Source organism: Chiroxiphia lanceolata, chromosome 1 (genome assembly GCF_009829145.1).
Source record: "Chiroxiphia lanceolata isolate bChiLan1 chromosome 1, bChiLan1.pri, whole genome shotgun sequence".
Taxonomy (NCBI): Eukaryota; Metazoa; Chordata; class Aves; order Passeriformes; family Pipridae; genus Chiroxiphia; species Chiroxiphia lanceolata.
In genome coordinates this window covers 118252279-118275490 of record NC_045637.1, presented here as the reverse complement: position 1 = coordinate 118275490, position 23212 = coordinate 118252279, and the positions used below count along the sequence as shown (strand labels likewise).

General features: G+C 37.5%; 1 protein-coding gene across 2 annotated transcripts in view; it reads left to right on the top strand.

Moving 5' to 3' along the window:
• The window catches only part of KAT2B (lysine acetyltransferase 2B), a 40244-nt gene that overhangs the window by 12309 nt on the left and 4723 nt on the right, over positions 1 to 23212 (top strand). Inside the window, exons 3-17 of one of the 2 annotated variants that reach the window (XM_032705405.1) lie at positions 1128 to 1273; positions 1769 to 1858; positions 3614 to 3795; positions 6093 to 6284; positions 8761 to 8867; positions 9541 to 9666; positions 11050 to 11186; positions 12597 to 12805; positions 15079 to 15205; positions 17554 to 17664; positions 19216 to 19359; positions 21392 to 21506; positions 22257 to 22293; positions 22638 to 22701; positions 22794 to 22878. In XM_032705405.1, coding sequence (XP_032561296.1) covers positions 1169 to 1273; positions 1769 to 1858; positions 3614 to 3795; positions 6093 to 6284; positions 8761 to 8867; positions 9541 to 9666; positions 11050 to 11186; positions 12597 to 12805; positions 15079 to 15205; positions 17554 to 17664; positions 19216 to 19359; positions 21392 to 21506; positions 22257 to 22293; positions 22638 to 22701; positions 22794 to 22878 — 1831 coding nt within the window. In that variant the 5' untranslated portion in view covers positions 1128 to 1168. The remainder of the gene's footprint in view (positions 1 to 1127; positions 1274 to 1768; positions 1859 to 3613; positions 3796 to 6092; positions 6285 to 8760; positions 8868 to 9540; positions 9667 to 11049; positions 11187 to 12596; positions 12806 to 15078; positions 15206 to 17553; positions 17665 to 19215; positions 19360 to 21391; positions 21507 to 22256; positions 22294 to 22637; positions 22702 to 22793; positions 22879 to 23212) is intronic. The other variant, XM_032705414.1, reaches the window with a different exon arrangement.

The following is a 23212-nucleotide window of genomic DNA, read 5'->3' as shown; positions in this document are numbered from 1 at the left end:
AAATTTTTTGAATTTAAATGTTTTGGTGTCATACTAAACTTCTCAAAACAAACCATCTTTTTTGGGTGGCCAATAAATATGATCGTTTTCAAGTCAGGTGTTATTTTTCCTCACTACCTCCCCAACTGAGGACTCAGATTTCTGATGAAAAGATACGATGTTAAATCTTAAAAAGTAAATATTGATAAAATTTATTAAAATTCATTAAAATATAGAAATGCTAATGCCCAAAAAGAAATGCCCAAACTTAAAAGTTTTTTTCCCTTTCTTTGTAACATATTTTGTTGTCCTTTCAGAGGAAAGGACATGCATACCATGTACATTGGCCAAGAGTCACCGAAGATCTTGTTGCTTTTTGTAATGCAAATATCTTCTTTCTGGGAATTGACCTCTTGTTTTACATTACCTTCTCTCTTCCTGGGAACAGTTGTTCAAACCATCTTGAACTGAATGCCCTGTTTTACACGTAGAAACCTCAAGCTTTTGAAAATTACAGATGAGGAACTGTATTTACCTTTGGAGATGATAAAAGGGAGTTTGTCACTTGGAAATTACAATAAATGTAAAGATGCTCTTTTGTAAACTTCCAAACAAATGAGCACGTACAGTCTGCAAAATCTCTGTTAATGTATTGTGCACAAAGCATAGTTTGATCTTACATCATATGAAGGTAAGAGACTTAGCCAATAATTTTGTTTTTCAGGCCGATTTTTGGCACTGATTTTTTTTTTTGTGCTACCTGGATTACCTAATTTATGGGAATTACGGATTTATTTTCTTTAGTCAAGAAACCTTGTCTCAAAGGGACAAAAATGTATGTAGTTATATAGTGCAACATATTAATACAAGCAGGACTTGTGTGGTCAGCTTTAAGTGTTAACAAATGATATCATTCCAAGCAGCCATCATTCCTCTGCTGTGGAAATTACCACCACTGGACAGCCTTTACAAATTGCTTCGATGTGACACATGTTTCAGTTACCTCTGATAAAATGTTCTGTTTAAATAGGATATTACAGGATCAGTGCCTTTACAGTTATGGCTTTGTTTGAGATCTCCTGGGGAATACTTGTGGTTTTGGTTCTCTCAGTAGGCTCTTAACAAGTTTGAGTTTTTATTTTGTTTAGCTGCTCATGTTTCTCACCTGGAGAATGTGTCTGAAGAAGAAATGAATAGGCTTCTGGGCATTGTATTGGATGTGGAGTATCTGTTCACCTGTGTCCACAAAGAAGAAGATGCAGACACCAAGCAAGTTTATTTCTACCTGTTCAAAGTAAGCTGAACTTGTGTCTTCTTGGATTTTTCACTCTTTCACACATAAGCCAATTCCACTCATGCATGGATTGACTTTATCTGATCAGACATTTTTTCACTAGGGTGAGGCTCTACTGAGTAGAACAGTGTGGGCTGGACATTCTGGTACTTGAAGTGTATTGATTCTTATTCCAAAAGTCATCCAGATGATAGAGGAACTGACCCTGAGTCCCATCTATAAACTGCACAACTTTCTTTACTTACATAAAATAAAGTCAGTTAATATCAAAGCTAACTTAGCTGCCTACATTTCCTCAGAGAAGCCTCTTGTATGCATTTCAAAGAAGGTGAATTAACAGTGAAGTTTAGTAATCACAAATTCAGATGACTAAACAAGCAGATGTATAGCCAAGAGATTTACAACACTGCTCGAGGTGTGTTATGCACTTGTGACTTCCATTGACTCTGTGTATGCAAATATACTAATTTTTAAAAAAATCTCTGTTTTAAACAGCTTTTGAGGAAGTGCATTTTACAAATGGGAAAACCTGTAGTAGAAGGATCTTTGGAAAGTCCTCCATTTGAGAAACCTAGCATTGAACAGGTAACAAGTCAAGATGTGGGTTTGGTTTGTGTGGTGGTCTTTTTTTTTGTTTTCGGGGTTGTTTTGTTTTTATTTGTTTGGTTTTTAATGTTTTATTTACTTTTTATTATTTGGTGAGGGGTTGGGAGTTTGGGGATTTTTTTTTTGGATTTTTCTTTTTTTTTTTTTTTAAATGTATGCACTGGTTTTGAAAACAGGGCATTTTAGGCACTTTGCAGAAGTTTCTATGTATTGCTTAGGACAAATGGGGGACTATCAGAGACTTCTGCTGATTCTCCTTTAGTGTTGGCACAATAGTTACATTATTTGACTTCTCTCATCATTCATCTTATGCTTTAATGAAACTGACTTTTTTGTGAGTTCAGAAAATTAACTTGAAATGCTACTTTTATGTGGGCACTTCTAATCTTTCTTTGTTTCAAGTGATGAAAAATGCTGTTGAAGTTTTGAAATCCAATATTAAAATGACACTTGCCTTCTGTAAATCAAGGAAAATGTTGCAATCCAATTCAGTGAGATCATAGCCTTCTCTTTCAAAGGGTACACAACAAATAAGCAAAGCCAAAACCAAAGAATAACTGAGGCTTTTGTAACTCACAATGGATAAAGAACGTATGACAAATTCAGTTTTTCGTGAAGTGAGCTCCCAAGAATGCACTTTTGGCAGACAAGTGGGCCTATTAGCTCCAGTGAGACTATGCAGTGGCTCACATACCTTGCTGAAACCGGAGCTCAGTGTTTTCCCATCAGTGAATGAATGGATGCTCTATTCTTAAACAGGGTATTTTAAATGTGAGGACTGTTATGTGTAGTAATTATTTCTTGCAGCTGTCACTTCTTATAATTTAGAAAATCAAACCACTTTATTGCTGAATTTCTGAGAAGTCTTCACCTGAAGTTCTCCTTTAGGTTGAATATAAACAAAAAATGAGGGTATGTAATCTCCATATACTCTTAGTCCTTAAAATACACTATTAAAAAGGTGTATATAATAAAAATTATGCAATATAATTTTTTGTCACCTTCTTTTTACTGTTTGCTCAATTTGCCTAAGAAAATAAAGCATAGAGATAAAAGAGTAATTCTTACAGTTTATTTGAAATAATTTTTGCTTTAAAATAGACCAGTATTTTCGATTCTGTTTTTAGCAGCTCAGCAACTCAATCAAACGAAATTATTTGCTAAGCACAGGTGTTATAATTGATTTATAATATATTGCAGCACTTTTAGTCACATATTTTAACTATGTTCAGTAGACTTTTCTTTAAAGTGGGCATTATCCAAAGTACAATGAGGAGACATGCTTCTGAAGTAGTGTCGCTTCTTGAAGAAGTAATATGATGTGTAGAGACAAACTTAAGTAGAAGTCCACAAGCCCTACTCTGTTGAAAAGTAGGTTGAGAGTTTTGTAGGTGATACTTGATTTACGGAGCATATAGAAGAAAGCCTACCAGAACTTTCTCTGTTCCCTGACTTTGAGAAGCAAGGAAAATTAAAGAATTTTCTTTTCTACCTTTACGTCAGCTGCTGGAGATGGATTACATAAAAATATCTGTATGTACCTGCTGCTGTGTACACAGGAACCAGCCTGTGGCAGCTACATAAGTAGCTGAGCAAGGAATTCATGGTCTCTAATATTTTTCTTTCCCATGTAATGCAAGTTCAGGGTTAATAAACATAAAGTGAGGAATACTTGAGGATTCTCCTACAAAAATTATGGCTAAATAGTTAAACAGGATTTTCTTCCTTCCGAAGGGTGTGAATAATTTCGTGCAGTACAAATTTAGCCACTTACCGTCGAAGGAAAGACAAACAATAGTGGAACTGGCTAAAATGTTTCTGAACCGCATTAACTACTGGCACCTGGAGACACCTTCTCAGCGAAGACTACGATCACCCAATGACGATATCGCGGGCTATAAAGTGAATTATACCAGGTAACACTGCTTTTGCTTGTTACAAGTCTTCCTCACAAATAGGGCATGTACCAGTTGTTTTATGCCATGGATGTACCTTGTGAGTATTTTGCAGTTGTGGAGTTTACATGGAAACCTGAGGATTTTAATGAGAGTACATCTGTTTCACATGCAACCTTGCGTTTTGAGAGGTGTGCTTTATCAGCCAGCAACAGGGAGTAGAGGCTGTGAACATCTGCTGGAGATGGATTACATAAAAATATTACATGAAAACAATGGTTTTGCATGTTCTGTGTTTGCAAAGTGCTCTTGGTCTTCATAAGATGTGAGCCGTATCTAAGATCCCTATTTGTTATTCAGCTTAAAAAAGAAAAAGAAGATAACATTAAGCATTGTAAAGCATCAGTGTTTGAAACCAAATCACAGAGGAGTTGAAAAATCAAAATAATTTTGCAAGTGCTTGAATGCTGACTGGGGAGTAGATATTATTCGGTTCCTTAAAATGGTAGTTCTTGTTATGACCTTTTAATACATTGTTAGAATTCAAAGGAATAACTTAGTCACTGAGGGAAGAAGAGCTAGAATAAAAAGCCGTGTCTCTTTTAATTTTCTTTTTCTCACAACGGTGGTGCAGTGCCTTTTTCAGTTAGCATAGTCACAGCAGCTAAGTGCAGGCAGCAGTTAGCTCACCTCTATCAGCACCCTGGTTACCAGGAACTGCTGGGGACTCTTTTCTTGGCTGAGGATGAGCACCACCTTCTGACTGCTTTCCTGATGGCCTTTCCTCTGACACACTTCGGCTCCATGAAGGTGAACAGCAAACCCTGGTGTGAGTTGAGGCTGTGGCTAGTGATACAGCAGACTGTGCTGTGTCTGTGCCTGACTGGGATGCTCTCATGACCTGTCACCTTAAATAACTGCCTGGCATAAAGGACAGTTATAATCCATGGGGCTCCTAAGACCATGTTTGGTGGGTGTTTGACCTCTATTTGTTTGTGATAACAGATATCAACCAGAGTTGGTAGGAGCTAACTTTTATTGGGAATCAATAGCTAATTGGCTCTGGTCAGTGGCTTTTGTTGTTAATAATTTTGTCACTTGTCATATCTCAAACCCACCTGCCCACAGTCCCTAAGGTTCCCTCTGACCCAAAGTGCCGTCTCTTCCCATCGGATCTAACCTGTCATTGTAGGCTTCTTTCCTCTGTGCTGCTTGAAGCATTGTTCAGGGTGCTGCTGTGCACCATGGGCACACCTCCTGAATTTTTGCAGTCACTGACTTCACTGGAAAACCTGAGGATCTGAATGAAACCGTATCAGAATTTCACATACACCCTTGTGTTTTGAGAGATGTTCTTTATCAACCAAGAACAGGGAGTAGAGGTCTGTTAACAACTCTATCTCACAACTCTTTTGCAACTCATGTTTGCAAAGATTAAGGAACAAGAGTTTGGGAGACCATTTTGAGACAGGCTGTACTTTGGGTCTGGATGAGGATCCATGTAGGATCCAACACAGTCTGTTTGCATCCAGTTCTTAACATTTTCTTGTCATTGCTGGAGCTTTCATCATGGTTGTGATCTGAGTCTGCTACAGCACCAGATACCAATGACTGTTCACTTATACACAGATATTGAAATCTCATTTGTAAGATTAACAGATATTGTGACCTACATAGGCAGTGTACTCCTGAATTATCTCTTCAGTACCATGGTCCCTTTTCCAAGAAGAGAAACATGACATGCTATAATTTTTGTATATACTTCTTAATGCAAAACTCATTATGGAGGGAGATACTGGTAATGAAAGAGTAACAAGTCAGGGTGTGATGGGAAGAAGAAAACTGGTGGGAAACCCGGACAGAAGTCCAGTCAGTTTAGCATAGAGCTAGTTAAAAGTGTCACCCCTTTTGCCTCTGTGTGGAGAAACATAGAAGTTTTAAGAGGGGAAAACAGGCCATACTTAAGGGTCTTTGGAATCAGAGGCAGGGGATGTGGGAGGCTGAATGAATAAGCTGTGGAGAGAATCCCTGACATCAACATGAATTTCCTGTAATCTATGGTTATTTTCTGGAACAAGAACACTTTGTAGAAACTAGACTGCAGAGAAAAAGAATATATGGAGACTTAAAACTACTTGTCTGTCATTTCTTTAAAATACTGGGCAATATACATACTGCTTAATTTTGTCCAACCATGTTGTAGAACTGATTTATACAGTCGTATAGCTCTCAGCTGAGTTACAAATGATGTAGATAGTGGTTTTATTGCACTAAGTCTTATGTTAGATGGTGATAATTATCTTTTTTCCTTTTTACAGGTGGCTTTGTTATTGCAATGTCCCTCAGTTCTGTGACAGCCTACCTAGGTATGAAACCACCCAGGTTTTTGGTAGGACCTTGCTTCGCTCTGTTTTCACCGTAATGAGGCGGCAACTGCTGGAGCAGGCCAGGCAAGAGAAAGACAAGCTTCCTCAAGAAAAACGAACACTAATCCTCACTCATTTTCCAAAGTAAGGGGTCACAGTGTGCCTGCATTCAAAATTAACCATAACTTTGTTGTGGAAAGCGGAAAATTACCTGCGGTTTAAAATAATTTCTCTTTTTGTTCAGTTACGAGTAGATACTGCAGCTTTATTTACTGCCATAGCTTGAACTAGTGTATTTTATGTACAGAAACCTCTTGCTTTGCTTTGGGTACTTTAGGATTTACTTTATGAAAAGGAATATTCATCTTGCTGGTGGATTGTGCTTTTTGCCTATTAAGCAGGTATTACTGGTCAATTACTTTCTTTTTCTGTAGTCTTTGGAAACAATGTAGGTCCAGATCTCCAAAAACATATGCTCACTTCTGCTTTAGTGATGGAACAGTAAAAAAGAGAGTGTTGTACAGGAGTTTATAAACACCTAAGAATTTCAGTTTAATTCAACATTGTAATAGGGAACAAAATAGTCACCCCATGCCCAGAAGAGATGGGTTTATTTGACAAAGAAGAGAGGAGTCAGTGCAAAACTGCACCAGTGAATCCTAAACTCATAAATTTTGTATTGACTACCTGTTCTGCTACTGGAATGTTCACAACTCTCTCTCACAATTAAGCAACAATATTTACGCATTGGGGAATGTGGGAGAATGACTTGTCTCAAAACATGCTCAACATTGACAGTCCTTAATTTCAAACATTTTACTGGTGATAAAGAGGGGAGGTGGCGGTGACGGGATCATTCATTGTAATCTTCCAGTTAAAATACTGTATCCTTATATCCTTATTTTGTGAGGGTGGCTTGGCTCTCTAGGTCATACTAGAAAAACCTGTCCCTCCTAAGAACAAATAAACTGAACCTCGGGAGACCTGGTGGCACTGATGCTATGCAAGCTACTGTGTTGGGCTGCAAGTTGGCTTAGTGCTCAGGGGAATGAAAAACAACATGAACTTTCCAAAGCTGAGTAGAGCCAGGATTTGTTGCTTCTACTGTTATTAATAGCATATTTTACCTCTTTGAAAGACGTACCCTGTCTCTGGGGTAGACTGTTATGGATACAGGAATGTTTGTATGTATCTTGGAAAAGGATCCTGACCTGGTCCTGAAATAGGTATAAAGAAGGATTTAACATGACACTGATGCAAGGAGCAGATTTGTGGAGGATGTAGGTGTGCCCCTGTTTTCAGTGCCTTTTACAGCTTTTTACAGCAATTTGAAAAGCATTATTATTCACTGCAGTTCCTTTTGATATTCTACTGGGGAAAAAAAAGAAAGACAAGCACTATTTGCAGATGATCTGTGAGATATATGAATAACATTTTAAATCTTTTATGGGCTGTACTTGTGTGAAGCATTTTTCTCTCTGCTGGCATTATGCTGAGTGAACCCTGCAGAGATGCTGATTCTCAGGGCATGGATCCTGGCATTGGCACAGGCTCCCATCTGCCCCAGACTCTCCTTTCTGGGCAAAGGAAGCACCTACTAGTTATGTCTGTGTACCTAGGAGTTAGTCACTAATGGGGCTGAAGGCAGAGCCTCTGTACTGCCTATAAATGTAGCTTTGGCTAAAGTTTAATTTGTCCTTCTGCTCTGTCACAGATGGTTGGTCAGGTCACTGTTACAAACCTTTTTAGCCATTATCAGCTGTATAATCAGCAGCAAACACAGCTCATTGCCTAGGTATAGCTGTTCTATATATACAATACAAGAACCCGACTTGATCCTGAAAATCCTTATCCTGTTCGAGAAAGTCTTACTCAACAGTCCTTTTGGTTTCAGCTAGTTTCTATACATGTAGATGACTCTAGGGAGTAAAAATGTGCCATGTCAACTTCTGCTCTGAAAACTCCTTTTGTGGAACATAGAATAAGCAACTGTCTTGCTTCTGAGAGGGAATTGATGTATCCCGAGAAGGCGAGTGTGCGGGATCATCTGACCTGTGGAATTTCTCTCATATAGTAATGCCAAGAGATGTTCAAAATTGTGCATTTTCTGTAACTGTACCAAAGTAAGGTTAAAAATACTGTTATGCAAGCACAAACATGCAATTGAATGTTACAATAGGACACTTAAAAGATTGAAAAGATTGAAAATATCTTCCTGAGAGCATTGTTAATAACTAAGACTGGGATCTTATAAATCTATAAGAGGCAGAAAGCAAGTACATCTGGAAAACACTGGTTTATCCAAACATATTTTTTCATCATTGTATAACATTAGTCAGCTTTGTTCATAAAAGTAGTTTGTAACTGTTTCTTTCTGCATTTACAAATTAGATAAATATTACTTATTATCAAAGATAAATTCTTGTAAATGAAAGTACTCTACCAAATTAAGATACTTAATGTCTACTCTGGCTTGTGATTTTGTGTGTGTTCTTTTTTTTGAAGGAATTGGCCATTTACTGACTCAGTAAATATTTTTAATTTAAAAGTGTTGCAAGTTCTTATTTTGAAAAAGAACCTGTTTTGATTGATCCTATATTTCACCTGGGTTTGTGCCTAGGTTTCTGTCTATGCTGGAAGAAGAAGTGTACAGCCAGAATTCTCCCATTTGGGATCAGGATTTCATGGTGTCTAGTTCCCGAACTGGCCAGCTAGGAATCCAGACAGGTAATTTGCATTTAGTGGTGGGTAACACGAATGAAACTTGGATAATTTCAGATTAGTGGGGTTTCTTTTTTTTTTTGTGTGTGTGTTTTTTTTCTGGGTGGGGGTGGGTGGGATTTTTTTGGTTTTGTTTGTTTCTTTTGTTTTGTGGTTTTTTTTATTTTCTAATATTATAGAGAGATATGTTAGTCAGTGGCCTTTTAAAATAATAGTTTCATCCTCTTAACTGGTGAAACAAGTCCCTTTACTGAGTGTGATTTATCCAGCCAGTCTTTGAATGCTGTTAAAGCAGACAGCTGAAGCTGAATGATGAGATTTTGCTTTTCAATAAACTCCTACAAAAAGCCCTTTCATGAAGTTAAAATGCCAGCAGGCTTGGCAGGTATGAGAAGGAAGTTTGTTTTCTTAGCTTCTGCTCAGCACTGCAAAATAATAAATCCTGATGTTTGCAATCTCTGTTATCCAGCAGTCCCTCATTAGATAGAAATTAGGTTAGAAAAACACACTGAGATAAAGCTTTAATGTCTCTGCTTGCAAACTGGTGGCATTGCTCTGTTGCACAATGCTAATTGTTACTTTTCAAGTGAAGGTAGGTGTGAAGTGATAGTCCTTCAGTCAGCACCATAATGGGTTCCATGTCCTGAATTTTTTGTGTTTATCTTTTATGTCATTACAGTTATCAGTCCACCTCCTGTTGCAAGATCTGTTGCATACAGTACAAGTCCTTCATCACTGGAGCAACCCAACAGTGGGAATATGAGTCCAGCTTGCAAAGTTTCTTCTGCTCTCGACCCAAACTTAGGTAATGGGCAGGGAGACTTGCTTTTTTTTTGGCTTCTGTTGATATTACTGGTAGTTGCAGTGTATGGTAACCTTTGCCTTCACTCTGCAATAGCAAACCTGAGATGTTTTTGATGAAAGATGTGCACACACATACTTTTTCTTCAGTGTGGTTAATGTTCAACTAGCAAAAAAGGCAACTGTATTTGGAAAAAGAAATTTGTTTAAATTAAATTAAAATGGGGAAAGGTCTGCTAGTGTCAGAGGTTTTTGAAAAAGACTTTACTTGGAGTACATCTGTTATACTGAAAAAAGGTTTCATTTAAATAATGGCACAGTAGAAGGGACCATCACATTTGGTTTTTTATTCTTTCAAGGTACTGGAAGTGCCTACATTTGAGCAGTAAAGAAAAGCATAAACACATCAACAAGGTTAAATTTAAAACCTGAATGAGGTCAGGTAATAAAAAAAAAAAAGATTTGGAAGGAAAAAAAGTGGTGAATGCATAATTTCTCCTAATAAATCCTTTTTCAAACACCTCAGAATTAATGAGCCTGTCAAGAGAGTTTGTAGGTCAGAGAGATGATCCTAAGCTTATATAAAATGAGTCCTCAAAGAAGTGGAAAGACCTAAATTAATTCTTAGCCTGCATTCACTCCAGAGGAATTTAAGGCATCTCCTGTCTGCAGCTTTCTTTAAGGCCATTTCTCAACTTGTCCCTCAGAAGTGGGAATGAGTAGCATAATGAGTGGGGTAATCCTGAGGTAGCAGCTGGCTCTATCTGCTGCTGTACCTCTGTTAGTCCTTGGTGGACTTTTCTTTCATGAATTTTAACTAGTTGCTTTTGCTATAGTACATATTTCTCTGCAGTTAGTAGGGCGGTTAATAATTAACATGATATATTTTGATTTGGAAACTTTATATGGAATTTTTTAGTCAAATTTGTATGATCCATCAGAGGGTACATGCAGCTTGGTTTACAAAATGGGTGAAAGAAATATATAATGGATACTTAGTTCCCTTGAATCCTAAAATGGGGATTTCATGTTATGTGGAAATATGCACTACAATTTGTGTATTGAACATTGGCCTTCCAAGACAGCAGCACAGAGGTTCCATGAAGAGGATTTTGAATCAAATAGTTTCACAGAGGTATAGGAAAAGGAGAAGTACATTCATCCTGCTTCATGCTAATATTCCAGTGCAAAGCCAAAATCGAGCAGTGATAAATATTGTTCAGATTTCATTTATTTCTCTTTCTCCCTTTCTATGGGGATTAAAGAAAAAAAAAAACAACTCCAAAACTTGCATACAAACTAAAAAATATAACAGAAGTGCTAGACTTCATACTTCTAGTCTGTGACAGTTTGGTGGTTTCTAATTTGTCCTAGTTTTGTTTTATAGGGGAAAAGAGAAAAAATAATGAACCCTATTCTGTGGAGGATTCCAAAAGACCAAGGGTTGTAGGAGATATTCCTATTGAGTTAATCAATGAAGTAATGTCAACAATTACAGATCCTGCAGCAATGCTTGGACCAGAGGTGAGATATAAATATACTTGGTGTTGAAAATGGTCTGTTTGTAAACAGTTTGTTTTTAGTAAATATTCCACATGGATAGAGGATGATAAGCTGCAAGTCCTGTCAAGAAAAATAGACTTTGAAAGAGTATGATTAGGTGAGCAAAAAATATTTGTGTGAAATACATCATTAACATGGAGAATAGTTCTACAATTTTTTAATGCAGTGTGTATGGCTAGCAAGGAGACTTGGAAACTAGTGATAGTAAAAAAGTAGACCCCAGGTTATCTTGCAAGGTATTTTTATTACAGAATGGGTCCAGAGTATGCTTTTAATTGTTAATATAATAGATATAGCTCATAAGACAAGGTTAAATGGGGTTCAAATACTGCAGCAGAATGAAAGATCCAAAATAAAACCTCTGGTTAAAACCACTAGTTAACTAGTGCAGAAACCGATCTAAACAGTTATTTGCTCTGTCTTCCCCAGTTGCTCTTTTCTCTGTTGGAACAGAAAAACAAACAGAATTGCAGAATTGTGCCATGGTACAGAATTACAGACGACTTTTTTTTTTTTTTTTTTCTTGGCTGACTTTTCCTCCTTCTGTTTCCTCTGCCAGGCTATGTTTTGCCAGCAGCTCATTTGCCAAGGTTTAGCTAGAAACTGCTGAAGATTTGGAACCACCTACATTTCTTATTCAAACTATGCACTGTGACTGATGGCTCTGCATACTGTAAATGCAGTGCCAGCCTGGCTGTTGAGGCTGGCAGTGACTAGAAACCCAGCAGCCAAACTTTTCTCTAAAAAGTAAACAGTATGTGCATGCAGAGATGTTTTGGCATTGTAAAATGATCTTGAAAAAAATAAGTTAAATAAATGTTCTGTATTAATTTAATCTGTATTCAAGTATATGAATGCAATTGCTAGATGTAACAACAAATTCTGTAGAAATTAAAATGTTCTTTTTAGGCTCTTAAAATAGTGGTAGAGATAGTGGAAAGCACTACTAAATGAAAATAACATGACTTTTCCTATACCGACATTAAAATGTTTGATTTCCAGTATGCATAGGCAGATTCACTACTCTTGCCCAAGCTGGCTGAGGCTAAAGAAAATATGACTTAGTGACATAGGCTTTAACTGGATGAGTGCTGTCCCTCAAGAGCTTTGGAACTTGTTGAGTCCTAACCATTGCAGGTGTTACCTAGCCTTTACCAATATAAGTTCAAATAGGCCTTTATACACTGTAATGTAGACTTATATCTGGCTTATTTGATGGTGACACTTATGCAAAGGTGCATTACAAAGGCAGTCATTGGTAGCTCTGTTGGAAAAAAAGAGTGGGTTTAATTTGTTTGTTCATTAAGGCTGTTCTATCAGAGGATGTGAAATCTCAAAAATTTAATTTTGTTCCTCTTTGGTGTGGTACAGACCAACTTCCTCTCAGCACACTCGGCCCGGGATGAGGCAGCAAGGCTGGAGGAGCGCAGAGGGGTGATTGAATTCCATGTGGTTGGCAATTCCCTGAACCAGAAGCCCAACAAGAAGATCATGATGTGGCTGGTTGGTTTGCAGAATGTGTTTTCCCATCAGCTGCCTCGAATGCCAAAGGAATACATCACACGCTTGGTCTTTGATCCGTGAGTAACCTTTGAGAGGCATTTGATGGGTGAGGCAGAGAGAGCCTGGTGCTCTTTGCAGGCAGTGGTATAGGAAGGGGCCAACAGAGGTGGCATGGAGGCAGCTCTGCTGGTGCTACACTTTTCTGTCTTTTCAAGACCTCATAGCTTCTGGTCAGCCTAGTTGGATTGTACCCAAATACCATCTTGATGGCTATATTAATGGCAAATGGTTTCTTTTTCATAAAATTGTGGTGGGTTGACCCTGGCTGGATGCCAGATGCCCACCAAACCAGCTCTGTCACTCCCCTCCTTAGCAGGACAGGGCAGGGAAAATACAACGAAAGGTACTTGAGTAGAGATAAGGACAGGGAGAGATTACTTACTCACTGATTACTGTCACAGGCAAAACAGACTCAGCTTGGGGAAATTAGTTAGTTTAATTTTTTACAAATCAGATCAGAGTAGCATAATGAGAAAATAATACCTAAATCTTAAAATACCTTCCCCCCAACCCTTCCTTCTTCCCAGGTTTAGTTTCATTCATGATTTTCTCTACCTCCTCCCCTAGGAAGCGCAGGGGGATAAGGAATGGGGGCTGCAGTCACTTCATCACACATTGTCTCTGCTGCTCCTTCTTCCACAGGCAGGACTCCTCACACACTTTCCCTGCTCCAGCATGGGCTCCTTCCCATGACAGACAGTCCTCCATGAACTTCTCGAACATGGGTCCTTCCCAGAGGCTGCAGTTCTTCATGAACTGCTGTAGCAGTTTCACCTTCCATGGTGAAAACCATGGTGAGGCAGACTGTCCCCCTGCAGCCCGTGGAGGAGCCGCATACTGGAGCATGTGGATGCCCAAAAGAAGGCTATGACCCTGTGGGAAGCCCACACTGGAGCAGGCTCCAGGCAGGTCCTGTGGCGCTGTGGAGAGAGGTGCCCACACTAGAGCAGGTTTGATAATGGGACTTGTGACCCCATGGAAAGGGGATGCTAGGATGGTTTGTGAAGAACTGTAGCCTGGGGGAGGAAGCCCACACTGGAGCAGGGGAAGAACTCCTCTCCCTGAGGAGAAAGCAGCAACATAGACAACACGTGATGAACTGACCGTAACCCCCATTCCCCGTGCCCCTGTGCCTCTGGGGGGACGGAGTTGGAGGATCGGGAAAGAGGAGGGGTGGGGGGAAGACGATTTTAGAATTTGCTTTACTTCTCGTTATCCTGCTCTGATTTTAATTGGTAATAAATTCAACTTATTTCCTGAAGTTGAGTCTGTTTGGCCTATGATAGTAATTGGTGAGTGATCTCTCCCTGCCCTTATCTCAACTCATGAGCCTTTCATTATATTTTCTCTCCTCTGTGCAGTTTAGGGGAGTGATAGAGAGGCTTTGGTGGTCACCTGTCATCCAGCCAGGGTCAAACCACAATAGAAGCTCTAGCTACTACATTGCTGCTGTCATTCCACAACTGAAAAGCACTAAAATAAGTATAGGAAGAAGAATAATACATAAAATATATGTATAAACCTCCTTCATGCATTCTTCAAACAGACTTCTTTGACAGAGGCTTGCTGTTGGTACTAGCTTTCCTCCTAAAAATATCTTCTGTAAATTTACTGTATTGTTTATGCAATTTATATGATACTATGTCTTGAATAATCTAAAGAAAGATGCTGTGTAAATCTTTTCACACCTTGAAGATTACACTAAAATTCTTTATCCTTGACACAAGAGTTCAGACTGCACTTCATTACATCTTCCCTGGCAGTGCAACAGAAAAGGATATTTTCTCTGGTCTTGATTCCACTGGGAGTGGGTGATTCGAAATAAGAAATGTCATCTCTTGCTTCATCAGCTACATTTGAAACTGATATCTTAGGTAAACAGAATGTGTGCAAGGAAACAGGAATCCCTTAGAAAGGACTTACTGTACTGTAACTCCATTAATTTCTAATTTACTCAGGGTAAAATCATCCTGAGCGCTGCACAGTGGCATAACTGTCATCAATGGATTCAATAAAAGCAACACAACTTTTATTTATTGGATGTTACCCTAGTATATCAGAGTACTTGGCAAGGCCAGGACTTTGCTTCATGATGATGACCTTTATAGTAAATTCAAAGCATGATGTTAAAATAACAACTCTTCTGTAGATACAAGTGGCTAACTTGAGGCATATACAATTGCATTAGCACTGTGAAAAGAAGTGAATCAAGTTTCTGAGAAAAGGTAGGTAATGGCACTTTATGTACTCTGTACGTGAATTGAAGTGATTGTTATTTTTGTCTACTCAGGAAACACAAAACTCTTGCATTAATAAAAGATGGTCGTGTTATCGGTGGTATCTGCTTCCGGATGTTCCCTTCCCAAGGATTTACAGAGATTGTCTTCTGTGCTGTGACTTCCAATGAGCAAGTCAAGGTAAAAATAATTCCCTATTTGAGTTTATTAAATGCATTCCCTGCTGCGTGTGTTCCTAATTTGTTAGTCACATTGAATATTCTCTTGAGTTCCCAGAGAGAAAGAGTTTGAAAGATAAAGTGATTCTGAATATAACGCACAAAAGCTAAACAAATGTGCAGATTTAGAATCATCATCATAATAGTAGGAGCAGCTGTAATTAATTAATTAAATAAAGTCTTTCTCAACACAGCAATAGTTGGTCAGTCGTTTCCCATTCTTGGACTGTTCACTCCTCTGTCTCCAGTAGTCGTGTCTCTGTGTAGTGTAACACCTCATGGTTTACTGAAATAGGTATTACTTGTATGCGACATTATCATGTTAAATCACCTTGTGATATTAAATGACTTCAATCAAAATAAGATATATTAAAAAAAAGGTAGAGTTTTGCATCTCAAAATAAGCACAGGGTCCCTTCTATGCACGCTTTTTTGAGTTAATTTTACAGAATGTTCTCAGAATGTTGAGAATTAGCATCTATGTTGGAAAAATACAGAGCACTCTGAATACATATTCCTATGGAGATTCCTCCAGCTTTTTCGATGACTACAGGTAGATCAATCAACTATGGCCATTTGGTTCAGTATTTTGCCTTTAGATGGTGCTGTAGCTTCATGATTTTCAGTAGAAGCAGTGAAAGCTGAGATGTGAGTTAATTCAGAATTTGTAACAGCTAACATGCAGAAATTGTACACCCTGGTGTGAAAGGGTAACACAGTGGGATTGAAAGCCTGTGACAGCTGTTAATACTCGGGTTATATTTAATTTTATTCAACTCTGATGTTAAAGAGGAACGTTCTCCTACACTTAGCAGTGGCCTGTCATAAAAGTATCCGAAGTGTTTTAGCAAATGCAAACCCTAACAATATATGCTTAAATTTTGCTTAACTGCACTGCATAGATGAGGCTGCCAAAGGTGTGTTGTGATTTTCCAGGAATAATGTTTCAAAATCAAAGAGCAGATAATTCTGACCCATCTGACTGCCCTCGAGGTTGCATAATGCACAATTTATTCTTTTACTCTCTGGGTGCCTCGCTGTATCAGTTGACTATTTCTGAAAATGTGCCTTCCCAACTTTCTATCTGAGTAAGGTGACCCCTGTCAGTAGGTAACTGAGAAAAAATAAATGATCACACATTCCCTCTGCCTAGTCTTGGGAAAATTAAATTCCTATTTTAATTCAGTTTGAGGCTGGCATAAGAAATGTAGGAACTGTTTTCCCATATAAGTTCAATTGTTTTTGTGATCGTTTGATCCTATGTTGCAAAATTATTTTAAATTTTACTGTACATGGCTTAGTTTCCTTTTAGGATTGTTTTATTTGGCTATAACCATGTTTGGGGATACTAAATAGTAAATTAGATCAGAAGTTTGTATTTTCTAATTTATTTTTCTGGCTTATGTACATAAATAAAAATTTCCCCAGTTTTCAAGGACTGAGTACCCAAAACAAATCCATGTATATTTCTTTAAGCATCCATCAGCATACCTGATGATAAAATTGGAACATATTCAGGAACAAAACACTATTATGGGCTTTCCTGTCTATTTTACATTTCTTCATTTCACAGCAGAAGGGGAAGGCTATAGCTTGCTTGGTAATGTGAATAAATGGAACCTTTTGTTTACTTTGGGGTTGAATGAAAATGGAAATCATGCTTGTGTGCAGTCAGAAGGCATAGCTATTTATTTGATTGTGGACTCAATAATTTTCTGCTGCTTATTATGGTAATTCTTTCACTGTTCCCTTTTATGCCTTCTGATAAGTTTAGATTATAAATCCTTTGAGGCAGAGGCTGTTTCTGCTACAGGTGCAGAGACTACTGGAATAATTTCAGTATTGCTGCTGCTTTGCAGTTTTAAAGTGATATGGGTAAGAAAGAATGCCCTATTGTTACAGTATATGTAGGTTTGTTATTGGTGAAATATGTGACTATTAATAGTTGATATTTAATTTAAAAGAGAAAAAAAAGGGGGGGCACCTTGAATTACAATTTCCAGGACAATGTACCTCTTTAGCCCTCAAAAGAGTCTAGGTATTTGGTCTCCTTTAGATTAAAAGTGAATCAGACACCAGAAACTGGTATTTTGTGTTCCATGCTGGGTCACAAAGATACCCTTATAAGGCTGAAAAGAGTTTGCACTTGAGTATGCCTCACCAAGTTAGTTATGAGAAAATCTTTAAAACAGGATCTAGAGGAAAGACTGCATTTTACAAAACAGTCTGTTATAACCCTCAGTCCACAGTTTCTAATATGTGCAGTCCCCAAAGGCTCTGTCATGTTTTTTGCTCATACGTTTCACACAGGGTTATGGGACTCACCTGATGAACCATCTGAAGGAGTACCACATCAAACACAGCATTCTCAATTTTCTCACGTATGCAGATGAATATGCTATTGGCTACTTCAAAAAACAAGTAAGTAAATGCAAGCAATTACTTGGTGCAAGAATTTTAATATCTGCCAGTGATGTACTAAACAACTTGACATGACAAAGTAGTTGGATAAAATGCATAGTGCAATTTTAAGTTTTTTTTTTTTTTTCTAAATCTATAAAGTGTACTCTGTGTTTGTCCTATGTAATGTTATTGGCTTCTAACACATTTTAGTTTGATAGAATTGTCTGAGTACAGGTATATGGTATAGCCTATAATTTCTCAAGTCTAAAAAATAGTCAAATATTGCTTGGCTGCTTCTTCATTCATTCAATTCCTTCACTGATTCTATAAGAAATATAAAGAAGGACTAGACATATCTGTGACAGAATAGACCTTTCCTGACCTACACTCACAGCTCCTCCTGATTTGAAGCATGAATTTCAAGTTCAGAAAAGATTCTAATGTCTAATCTGTCAAATAAATTTGATGAACAAGTGTCAACTATCTGGTCAGATGATAGAGCAAAAATTGTGTCAGATTATTCTCAGAGGTGTACAGCATTAGGACTAAAGGCAACAGACATGAGTTGGATAGCGGGAAATTGCAACTAGATAGAAGGAAAATGTTTTGTTTGTGTTTTTTTCTTCCTTTTCTAAGGGTGGTGAAATACTGAAAAATGTTGCCCAGGGAGATGGTAGAATCTCTGTCCTTTACAGTCTTAAACACTGGTCATGGCCTTGAGCAACCAGATGTGGTGAGACCTGCTCTGAGTGGGGATGAGGCTACATGACCTCCTTAAATTCTCTCTAACCTCTACTGTTCCATGGTTCTCTATATAAAAGTGATCCAATTTACTCTTCGCACATTCAAAATGAATAAAGGCTGGGCTTGTGATACACCTATTGGATCTGTGCAGACAGATCCTTTTCATGTATGCAGTATCCCTTCCCCAGTTAGGAAGTGCTCAGCCTCCATCTAAGTCTGAAGTCTTTGATGCTAAATTGTGAGGCAGAAGTCCTATTTGGGTTTCTGCTTATTACTGAGGTTTCATAGGTACCACTGTAACAGAAAAATAAAATTTTTCTGAAAATTTTCTGAAACAGAAAAAATTTTCTGAACAGAAAAATAAACTTTTTTTAACTTTGGAACTTTAAATAGGATTTGTTAACTTTTTTTTTTGCTTGAAATACACAAGTAAAAAAAAAAAAATTTTCCAGCTGTAAGATTGCTATCATCTCATCAACTTCAACAGCAACTTTCCTTGACCTATGACTACAGGACCACCATTCTTTAATATTAAATAGCAAATTTTTGGAAAAACCTAGGAAATTTTTCCACAGAAAAAATATTTTCTGTGATCTTTTTATCTCTCCTATCTCCCTTATTAGCAATTCTTGTATCTTAGCAATTCGTGTGCCTCCTGTAAGAAGGTGTTTGCAACACTGAACCATGCCCTGTAACTCACTCCACTGTATTGTTTGTATGTGAACGTCGTGATGAATTTGTTTCTAAATCCTCATAGCATTTCAGTTAAAACAAATGTAAAAGGAAAAAGACATTATGACAAAGTAATTTTTTTTTCTTTGTCAGGGTTTCTCCAAAGACATTAAAGTACCAAAAGCAAAATATGTTGGCTACATCAAGGATTATGAGGGTGCCACATTAATGGGATGTGAATTAAATCCGAGGATCCCCTACACAGAATTTTCTGTCATCATCAAAAAGCAGAAAGAGGTAAAGGCCGAAATGAAATGCTTAACATTGTCATCTATTCAGATGTTTAGAAACAATTCAGTCAGTGCTAGGTTAGCTCTCTTCTCTGCTTTGGCACTTAAAACATTTGAATGTATACTTTTTGAGAACAATCCTTTCATTCAAGTCCCAGTGCCATAATTTTGCAGTTGAAGCATTATATTGTACCTTATTGACTTAATGATAACAAAAGTGTTAAAGTACTGATATTTTGAGGAGTAATTCACAGCTAAATTTTGTTCTGGTTGATAACTAAGCAAAATCTTGTGAGACTGATTTATTTTATGGCTTTGTCAATTCTCCCCCTGCCCACAACAGTAGAGTTCATTAGAGTGACATTTGAATGGAGTGTTTGTACTGCGTAGCCTCTATTTTACTTGAAAGAAAGATGATTATTTTTTCTGCTATTGTTTTAATATATAAATCAAGAGTGTACTGTCTTAATTTCCAGTCTGTCCCTCTTTGCAATTTCTGTGGGCTGTTCTTTATTTAGTTCATAGTAGTATTCCATATAATAAGGCAGTTTACTAGCAAAATAATTAAGATGTTTCCAGTTGTGTTTAAATACCTTCCTGGGTTTTTAAAGAAATACAAATTATAAGGATAATTTGTTCTTTCAAGGTTATTAAAACCTGACATTTTATTTTGTTAAAAAGCTTCTTTATGGGACAATAATTTTTCTTCCAATAGAACTATTTGGTCCATGCTTGCAGAAAGAAAGACAGAATCTGATTGCTATACATTTAGTTTACACGATTTCTTAATTTTACTCATTGGGAAAGTTTTCATATGTCCATACAACATAATTTTTTCCCTTTCATTTCTGCTTGGCTGGGTTACTCTTCAGATTCCAGTCTACTGCTGGACATGCCACCTTCCTCTCAGGGATGGGATGTTGTCAGTGTGTGTGTGGATAGTGGACACGTCCCTTGGAGCCTGTTACATCTCAGGCATGCTTAACTTCAGTAGTACATTTCTGGGCCCAAACCATCAACATAATATGTCACTTCCAAAAACTTGATAGTTTCTAAGATTTTGGCTCTGGGACTGCTCTATTAGCATTCTTCACTCTCTTATGTTGGGTTATGTCCATGTTATTCTAAAGAACTTGGAGACATTCCACTTGTAGATAAAGTGCTTGGTCCTCCAGATATCTCCTGTTTAACATTATTAGAAAAAAAGCTGCTGTTATGCAGTGATCTGTGCTGCTGATCTTCTCTGAGAATAATTATATACACTTTTGGAAGTGCATCTTAGAATTGCCTGTTTAACACTCAAAACACAGATCAGGCCTTTTATTCTCCCTGTTCCAAGGAAATCTAGAAAGAGCCCTCACAGCCTGCAGCTTTATGAAGAATATTTGCTTGTCTGCTCACATCAAAAGCAGTGAAGATGATACCTGGAAATAAAGAGAAGTTTGAATGTTGACAGTTTGGATTATGTACTGATTTCCTTGGGTGCTTGTATTGGCCAGTACTGGACATCATACTTTTCAAGACCTGTTCTTTTAGAAGTGAAGCTTTTCATGGGATCTAAATTTTTATTTAAAGAATTGGAGTATGTGTCTATAGCTGCTGAGACCATGTCACCCACCACTGTTCACTCTAGCTCATTTACAGTCATTCTGAAAAAACATGACCATTCCCTTTATTCAAACCTTTGTGACCTACTGACTTGTGAGCAATCAATGTTACTGATTGAACAGCTTGTTTTAATCAGGAAGAGCTACTAGTTCCTAAGTTATAAGAAGGGTCTAAGTTGAATTTGACAATTAGTCAGAAAGTATTTTGATGTTATACTGGAATCTGGCCATGGTGCTGTTGTATATTCTCTTAACATTTCTAAGCTCTACTGAAGGTCTGATTTTATCTTTTCCTCTTCTTTGAGAGTAAATACTACGTGTGAGGGAGGGAAGGTCCTTAAAAACAAAAATATGTTCAGCTCTATTATTTCCAAAGAAAATAGTCTGTAAAACCATAGCGGTCACAATGTTTTCTCTGCTGCTTTATTACAGATCATTAAAAAGCTTATTGAAAGGAAGCAAGCTCAAATACGAAAAGTTTATCCTGGCCTGTCTTGCTTCAAAGATGGAGTACGGCAGATTCCTATAGAAAGCATTCCTGGAATTAGTATGTATCAACTTCTTCTAATGTAGAACAGAAGCAGAACAGCCAAAGAAAGGTCTAAGACTAGAAATACTAATGTAGTCACATATTTCTTTTTGATTAGAATGTAATTGTTTTGGTTTGCTGATTTGATTTCTGTGAAGATTGTTGTGTTTCCGTTGCAATTGCTGTCTTTTAGATTTCCCCAAGGCATCCCAGGCTGATCCTCTTTTATGTACATGTGTGTAATTTTATTTACATGTGATCCCTCTTTGATTTGCATCAGTGTAGGCAGCAATTTCCCTTTGGCACCATTGTTAATGCACTGCACTTCTGAACAATGATGATTTTTGTGCTAGACATGAACTTAGAGGACAAAATAGAATTAAAAAATTTAAGTATTATCTTTTGAGAGATTTTTTTTCAGCTGTGCTTTTCTTCAATTTATTCTCTGTCCCTAGGGAATCAAATTGAATAGCTTTGTCATTATCATTCTTTACAGGGGTTGTGGTAAAATATGTATTGAATTATTGAAAAAAATGTGTGTTTCATATAGAAATATTTTAGAATCTTTTCAGCAGTCTGGAGGAAGAGCATGTAGGAAATTGAATGGGGCTATAGGCTGTGTTATTTATTAGGAGTAGCTTTTATTAAAACAAACCCATTTTACTGCAGCAGTGCTGAAATGGCTTTTCTTTTTAGAGTTGCAATAACTCAGTTAATATTGTGACCTACTGTAGTTCCCATGTAATGTCTCATGTTGTTGGTGTACAGGAGAGACTGGCTGGAAACCAAGTGGAAAAGAAAGAGGGTAAGTGCTGCACAAAGTAAAATGATGAAGCAGTTGGGATATTCCTTTCAGAAAAGTCTATAAACAATGTAATTTGATATTTCATTCCATCCATTGGAAAACAGATAAATAATCTGCAAGGGAAGAGTTCTTATGTAGTTTTGTTTGGGTTTTTTGTGGGCAGGTGCAGTTTGGGTGGTGGTGTTCTTTTTCGAGGGTTTGTGTTTGTTTCTTTGCTTGTTTTACATTGTATTTCTTCTGTAAAATGCTTGAAACTTCAGAGTTGCTTTTAGGTAAGATGCAAATCGTAGGAATGAAGAAAAGGGATTCAAGCTAATCTTTTTGTATTCATGTTTTCCTTCAAGTAAGGAGTCCAAGGATCCAGACCAACTTTACAGCACATTAAAAACCATCCTGCAGCAGGTGAAGGTGAGTGCTAGTTTTATCTTCTGTAAAGATTTTTAAATTATTTCCAATATAGAGTTTCCATATTAGATACCTTACTCTTTTCTTTACCAAAGAGCCATCAAAGCGCTTGGCCCTTCATGGAACCTGTGAAGAGAACAGAAGCTCCTGGATATTATGAAGTTATAAGGTTTCCCATGGGTAATGCCATTAACATTTTTTAAGTATAGAGTTTAAAAATCATTATAGCTGGAGACATAGCAGATAAATTTTAATCTGATTGTTTAATGGTATAAGATATATGTTACTTGCAGCTGAATACCTTACAGCTCTGAAGTACCAAGAGAATGATGCTGTAATTTGAATTGATGACTGTTCTGTGACCTCTGTGAAACATCTACAGTGTATACATCTGAAATCTTAGCATGCCCTAGAGAGCCCTAACAACCTCTTAAACGGTGCAGTCAGCTAGAAACTTTCAGGACTGAGCTGGTGTTGGGTGAGTCATAGGAATATGTTCTTGTGTGTGGTAACT